This window comes from Papaver somniferum, unplaced genomic scaffold (genome assembly GCF_003573695.1).
Source record: "Papaver somniferum cultivar HN1 unplaced genomic scaffold, ASM357369v1 unplaced-scaffold_22, whole genome shotgun sequence".
Taxonomy (NCBI): Eukaryota; Viridiplantae; Streptophyta; class Magnoliopsida; order Ranunculales; family Papaveraceae; genus Papaver; species Papaver somniferum.
In genome coordinates, this window is record NW_020632152.1 from 577,129 (window position 1) to 584,962 (window position 7,834).

General features: G+C 35.6%; 1 protein-coding gene across 1 annotated transcript; it reads left to right on the forward strand.

The window, feature by feature from the left end:
• The first annotated feature begins 441 nt into the window (after positions 1-441).
• Positions 442-4,640, forward strand: LOC113340473 (GRF1-interacting factor 2-like). The gene is made up of 5 exons (XM_026585611.1): positions 442-572; positions 714-856; positions 2,322-2,398; positions 3,724-3,808; positions 3,916-4,640. Exons 2-5 carry the CDS (start codon positions 758-760, stop codon positions 4,339-4,341), a joined length of 687 nt encoding a protein of 228 aa, XP_026441396.1. The 5' UTR covers positions 442-572; positions 714-757; the 3' UTR covers positions 4,342-4,640.
• The last annotated feature ends 3,194 nt before the right edge of the window (positions 4,641-7,834 follow it).

Here is a 7,834-nt window from a genome sequence, read left to right on the forward strand (position 1 = left end):
TGCACATATCAATAATTCATCAAATTTGCTATTTAAAGATGCAAAATAAATGGATTTGTGCAATCTAGCAGCGTAGATTGCATACTCATTGTGTTATTATGTACTAGAGTGCATAATAGCAAGATTTGTAATTATAATATATTATTTTAAGGAGAAGTTTTAAATTACTAGATCTTTTAAATTAGGAAAAAAGTCTTTTACACTATCATTTTTTTTGATTTTTGTTATTGGGAAAGCTGATTTGGAAAGCTGATTTGGAATACTACTAACACTACATTCCTTTTAGGCAGTTTTGGAGGAGTATTCACTCCACGTTTTGTCTAAAAAATACTATTGGCGTGGATTTGGGCTTGAATTATTAGGATGCGTGAGAATGGCCTGTTCGTTTTAGTAGGGTTTAAAACCGATTTTCTTTTCTCTTTATTTATCTCGATAAAACGGCCGAAAACGTGCTTTTGGTGTAGATGTTTTTAAATTCATTATTTTTTGAAAACAGAAAAATGAATTCATTTTAAGAATCTCTTCAGGTGAAGTGTTTCTTTCTTTCTTCTCCTTAACATTCAGGGTTCAAGGTATGGTCTTCTCTGATCAGTTTTTCTTCTTATTTTTTTTTCTGATAGAATCGATGACGGCATCGATCGCGTCATAGATTCTATTTCACACACACCAACTCTGATTTTGGATTTTTCTGTTTGTTATTTGGATATTTTTAGGTTTTAGGGTTTATCAAATTTCAAAATCAAAGAGTAAAAACGATATGCAGCAGCAGCAGCAGCAACAACAACAACAGCCTCAGATAATGACTATGATGCCACCATTTCCTCCTACTAATATTACAACTGAACAGATTCAGAAGGTATCTTTTACTAATCTGTGATTTTGATTGATCATTTATTTTGATTTTTTGTAATCGCTTTTCTCAAAACTAAATTCCTTATTTTAGGTTTCTTGTATTTGATCTAGCTATTAAACATTTGTTATAGTGATTATAAGATTTTGATTAAGATATTGGGATTATGATTATCTATTGAAATTTGAATTTGAAATTAGAGGGTTTAGCCTCATAATTTTGAGTTGTTTTTGGCTTAAATTGCATGGATTTTGAAGATTTTGTGTGAAGGCATCTAATGATGTTTTGGGTTTCTTGTTCTGTTGTATAGTTATGAACTGCAGACATAAATTAGCTAACTCGTTGCTTTATAAATTTGTAATTAAGGTTTGAAACGATGGGGTGTAGTGTTCGTACTTAATCAGGACTTCGTTAATGTGAAGCAGTGTATGCACAATTAACACGATTGCATTAACGTTCTGTGACTTTTTTCTCGTGAAAACGTTTAATTGCACCAATGAGTTAATGAGATTTTTTAGCGTCGAATCTGCCATTAAGGCGCTTAAAGGTTGCGGATCTTGTCTATTAGTGTTCAGACGTATCTTTTTTAATTTGTTTCTTAGTATGTAAAAGTGACACGGATATGAGTGTTGGTGCGATGGTCACAATGACTCAAAATATAAATACGGGGATTTGGGAGTTATGGTTAGGTTGATGTAGGATAAGGAAATAATTACATCCAGGCTTATACTGAGTGGAAGAAAACGGCAGTCATATATCTCTTTTCTTTCTTCTTCCTTTTTCAATTTCCCCAAAAGTTAGTTGCAAAAATGTTATACTTTAATGGCTAGCAGATCTGTTGCAGTGTCTGAAACGAATACCAGTGATAATATGTGTGGTCACGCGACTTTTTTTTGCTAAAACATAGCGTCTCAAACTCTCAATTTCACAGGTTTTGTTGATGGAAACCGTTGTCTTTGTAATTCTTACTAGTCAGCGTTCTTCTGATAAGCAAGTGATTTGATGCAATTGGAGTGTTGATAAGTTGTATTGTTATCTCTGCTAATATGGAATGAAGAACACGATGGATGTTTAGTGGAAATCATGCAGAACAACTCGTGAAATGAGCTAGTCACGATGGAGCTTTCGCTAAGGGGGAATTCCTATGTAGTTACGCAGTCACTTTTTTTAGGAAGGAAACACTTGATAGTTGATTCAATTGATTATATAATGAGTTAGCTGGATCTATAAGATTATTGAAGGGCCAATCACCCTTGACCAGTTATAACATTGGGGGCTGCCACCATCAAATTGTCGTGTTAGCATGTCTAGTTCTTTTTATCCAGTTTTATAGTGTCCTTTCTAGACACCTTGATACATGTTCTCTGGGGTACATACATATCCTTGATTGGATGTTTATGCAACTTCGAAACTGGACGATCAATTGATAACAGCTAAAATGATTTTGCTTACTGTTTGATGTTCTTTGCAGTACCTTGATGAGAACAAGAAGCTGATTTTGGCTATATTGGATAATCAGAACCTCGGGAAACTGGCCGAATGTGCACAGTAAGTGTTTGATTCCTTGTATTGTTTTGTCATCATTTGCTCTTGCAGAAAAGTCTGAACTATGTTCTGAAAATATATTCCCCTGTTATCTTCTCACATTTTATATATATTACCATTACTGTGTACGTTGCCTGAATGCATTGACTGGTACTTAGCCGTGGATGAAGTTATTATGTATTTATTATCAGTGCTGTCTTATTCATTCAAGTGTTCAAGGTTGCTCTAACGTCTAATATGATGTTCACATTTCTTTACAGTCCTATGGTTTATCAGCCAGTAAGTCTTAAAGTTGATTGGTTTGTCACATATTATCTGGTTTGTTTGCTCAGAATCCTGACAGCGCTGTTTAGATTAGACCTAGACATTGGATTTTGTTAGTATAAAGTATCGTCGATTTGAAAATCCGAAGTTCTATCGGTTGGGTGAAGAACCTTTTGGTGGGAGCAATGATAAAGGCTGTCCCATTGGATGTTACTAGTTCTAGTTAAAATTCCTGTATCCTGTATTACATTAGTTAACCTGTAATCTGTCTCTAAATTTGCTAATCGTTAGAAAGGTTTGAGTTAGACCCAATTTTCATAAAGATGCCATGGAATGAAAAGATAGATATGAGGTAGCACGGAAATCTAGAGCTAGACTGTGGCCTACATAGGAAGTAAGAAAGTTCGAGTCTAATCTAGTAGTTTTCCTTTGTCCTTCTCCTACGTCTCTCGAATGACATTGATTTTCGCATCTCAGGAGAAGTCCTTGATTCTAGTATAATCATAATGTTTGTAGTTACCACTCAGTGTTTCTTCTGCATGCTTAACTCTCTCAAGTGCCCTGCTTCTTCAAATTTAGCATTTTATCCTGAAAGAATATGAGACTGGTTAAAGCTAGGTAACTCAGTGATTTGTTATAGTTTCTGAAGAAATTACCGGTGATTATTTACTTTTAAATGGTATTATTTTGGTCGGTAAATTAGGTTGTACCCGAGTTTCAATCTCAGGTCCTGGACATATCACCCAATGACTTTGCCTTCTCAAAAGGCATCTCAATCTTAATTAGTGAACAATTTTTTCTCCTCCCAGCTAAATGTTGAATGAACAATTTTAGCGCAGCTTTACCTCTAAGCTACTCGCATACTTTAATTTCCACTGAACAAATTTAGTTCAAAGGATAAATCAATTATGGTTATGGTGCTTTTTTGATAATTTTTAGATGTTTGGATAGAACAATACCAATAATATGGCATGATGTACATCTACACTTGTATGTTTAGTTTCCATAAATATATACACTGTTAGCTTATCAAGTGAATCAACCTAACGATCTGGACTTTGCAGGTACCAAGCTCTGCTTCAAAAGAATCTGATGTATCTTGCTGCAATTGCTGATGCCCAGCCCCCTGCCCCACAAACTCCTACTCAGGTTGGTTACAAACATCTTTGAATATTCTCAATAAAAAAGAATATCAGAAAAAGAACTTGGGTTCTTATATAACATCTCAAGGACTTGATCAACGTTGGCATTTGCAGATGCAGGCACATCCAGGAATGCAGCAAGGGGGTGGGCTTTTTATGCAACATCCTCAGGCAGCTGCTATGGCTCAGCAACAACAAGCATTCGCACAAAAGATGCCCATGCACTTCAGTCCCCAACAAATGCAGGATCAGCACCATCAACAGCAGCTACACCATCAACAGCAACAGCAACAAGCAGCGCTCCATGGTCATATGATGATGAGACCTGGAGGAGCCAACAACGGAATGCAAGTTATGCATAATGAAGGCTCTCTTGGAGGAGGTGTACATAGTGGTGGCCCTTCACCCAGTGGAGGCCTAGGCGAATTCTCACGTGGAGGAAGCCAACAAGAGGGGTTAGAAGGAGGTTCTAAAGATGGACAAGGAAATTCCTCTAATGGGGAGCCGTCGTTTTTGAAAGGATCAAATGATGGTAACTAAGAATGATCTCTTGAAACTGAGTTTCCTAGGCTAGTAATTATTAGTAAGTTTGATATGGCTAGAATATTAGGTTGTGCCTCTATTAGAGAGCAGTAGGTTTTGTTGTGCTTCCATTGCTGACAAACAAAGTTCTTGTTTTCCAATTTTTTGAAAGAGTTGGTTAAAAGAATGTCGGATGATGAACGTACCCCTGATTCGTTCTGCCGTGAATTTCTTCATTGTAAAAATATCATGCATGGTGTAACAAGATACTGCTAAATCGTGGTATAATCGTTCATGTTTTATTGTCCAGTCTTAAAGAAATGGGTTTTACCTTTTTAAGAACTGATTAAAAAAGGAGCAGATCCTTCCGGAGATCTCATCAATGCGAGGATCATTTGATGTATGAATCTTCATCGTGATTATCATCATAATCTTTTTTTTTAATAGATGATTATCATCATAGTCAATTTGTCATCTTTTGTTTATAGGGGTTTGTTAATATATCTGGCACACTTCAAATCAGTTTTAGACTAGACTGGGTCGCGGTTCATCCGATTTGCAAATACTAAAGCGTTTTTTTGATAAACGCAAATCAACCGTTTGATCATATGCTAAACTTAATCCAATTTGGCCCATCCATATAAGAAGAAGAGTTGGGGTTGTCATCCAATTCTATCCTGAGAAACCAAACCCTAAACCTAAATTCAGCAGCCACCAACAAATTTGTGATATAAATCCAAGTTCATCATGATCCATCAATGGAAAGAAAAAAAACATCACAACAAATTCTTGGCCGATCCTTGAACATCATCAACAACAACAAATTACCAGCTAGCACAATGACATTTCCTCTCAAAAACTTAAAGACTTTTAGATCAATATGATCAATTTCAGCTCTCCTTCTGGATTTCAGATCTGCAGTCAAAACTCCTTTGGACTTGAGGCGGAAGATCAGAGATCATATATGAGGGTGTACTGTAATTAAACTTGTCTAGCCGGTCTTGATTTACAATTGGTTTTGGAAGTTTTATCTTCACACATAACAAGATGAAGATCTTGCAGTTAACAGCCCATCTTGCTAGTCTTGTTATTACACATCCTTTTAGTTTGTAACTTTGTATGTGAAGATTATCGAGTAATTCAGGTTGTTTACTAAGATTATTGATTCAGATCTACTTAATGTGAAGTTGTTTTGTCAAATTAGAGATTTTCTTTTAAATTTTCTGAATAGCAACCATCATAAGAAATTCATTTCTAAGATTACTCCAAGAACACAGCTTAAACTTGGCGGAGGAGGAGGATTAGTGGAAATGGATTTTTGTGATCTCCTTCTTTAGTTCTTATGAGCGATCCATTAACAGCTGTAATGGCATCAGATTTCCTTCTCGAGGGAGTTCAAAATCTGTTTCCACAAAAAACGGCATCCTGAAAAATATCCCGGGAACTTGTACATAGCACTTTGTCATCTTTAGTTTCTTAGCTTTAATGGAATAGTCTGAACACGTATGAATAAGTAGTTTCCACAAGAGTAGAAGCTGCAGTCACATGATATGTACTAAAAGAAGAATAACTCATCATGAGTCTGGAATTAGACTCCACGTAGACATGTGGAATTGTGCTTATGATCTAGCTATTCCGAGAGTTTTTGACATCCTCTGCAAGCTGCGTTCAAGGTTGCTAATATGATGTTTACGTTTCTTAGGATCCTATGTTTATTACTCCATTGCATACTTCAACAACAAATGTGATATTCCACTGAACAAATTTACTTGAGAGGATAAATCAATGATACTCGTGGTGTTTTTTGTTTTGACAATTTTAGTTTTTTAAATGGAACAATACCAAATTTAGTTGCAGGCACCAAGCCTTCCTTCAAACCACTTGGGATTTTTTTTTTTTTTTTTTTTCAAATTTCACATAACATCTGAAGCAGGACTTGATCACTGTTGGCATATCCAGGCATGCAGCTGTGGCTCAGAAACAACGCAAAATATGTCCGGTTCTTAAACATGGTCAGCTGTAAAAGGCATATCATCCGTTAGATCATTACTTAACTTAAATCCAACGATGATAAATTTAGCCCTAAGTTAAAAGGAAAGATCTCTCAACCAGATAAAAAGAAGAGTTATCCTCCAATTCTATCAGTAAGAAACCAAACCCTAACTCTAAGATTCAGCATCCACCATCAAATCTCTTTGTAGATCAACTAAGTTCATCACCATGATCCATCAATCAATGAAAACATCACAACGGAAACAACAACTTATCAGCCTAATGGTATTTCCTCTCAAAAAATTAAGAATTTTAGATAAATATGGTCGATAGTCTCCTTTTCTTGATTTGTAATGTGTTGTGAAAGGTCAGCTAGACATGGAGATCTCTTCCTTTTTTTCAGAATTCAGCTCTTGATTAACTATGACTAGCAAGATCACAGTTGATCTTGATATTTATGTTATTACAGGTCCTTTCAGTTTGTATCTTTGTATGTGAAGATTATTGAGTAATTGTTAACTTAAAAATTTCAGATTTGTCAAATTAGAATTTTTCTTTCCAATTTTCTGAATATAACCAAATGCACTGCTAAGACTCCATGAACAGAACTTAAACTTTATGTACTAACAGAAATGGTTTTTGCGATCACCTTCAATTGTTGTTGTTAATCTTCTTATGAAAGATCTAGTAATTGAAGCTGTAATGGCATCAGGATTTCCAGGGAGTTCAAATCTGTTTCCATACAAAACAGCTCTATGATAGATATCCAGGGCACTTCTGCACAGCACTTTGTCATCTTCATCCACCATAATTAGCTTTACTCGAATAGTCTGATAATAGATAGGCTGAAACTTACATATGAACATCACCCAAAATTGTTTAAATGCCAATGATACACATAATAGTTCTGAAAGAACCCACCATACAACAACAGTGCTTCACATAAGATGTCTGCATTATTTGTAATTCTGAAGAAAGGATATCTGGAAGGATATCTCGCCGAGCAACATAATACTTCCTTACTTTTTGATGATTTACTCCTATTATTTCTTGAAGAACTTGAAGGCTTCTTATCAACATCGTCTTCGGCTGATTTATCTGTATCAGCATTGACATTATAACTGTCAGCTTTTTCCTTTACAAATTACAATGCTGATCAGGTTCTAGGAAGATTAATTAGTAAGTTGAAGGTTAGTCACAATGGAAGAAGTACATCACATTAGTTGTCCCATACAATATTTTGTTCTTCTCAACCAAATCAAGTTCAACTTGCTTCGGGTCTGAGTTTCAACATTGCCAGGAGGTCGGATATTGCAATTGGGGAGACCTTGTTTACATTGGTACACAACTCGATGGGGTGCGCAGTAGAACACCCTTCAAATACATGAGTGTGCCTTCTGGATTAACTTATACGGAAAGGAATATATCCTATCGTAGATAGAAGCGAATGGAAACTACAAGGATGCCAGTGCATTCATCTATCTTCGGGAGACAAGCTAGTTTTTTTTTTTTTTTTTTT

What these genes read in the sequence shown, in the direction of transcription:
- LOC113340473 (XM_026585611.1), top strand. Translation starts at nt 758, where the DNA reads ATGCAGCAGCAGCAGCAGCAACAACAACAACAGCCTCAGATAATGACT. An exon ending in CAACTGAACAGATTCAGAAG is followed by an intron (nt 857 to 2,321) that starts GTATCTTTTACT and finishes TGTTCTTTGCAG; the next exon opens with TACCTTGATGAGAACAAGAA. An exon ending in CCCCACAAACTCCTACTCAG is followed by an intron (nt 3,809 to 3,915) that starts GTTGGTTACAAA and finishes TGGCATTTGCAG; the next exon opens with ATGCAGGCACATCCAGGAAT.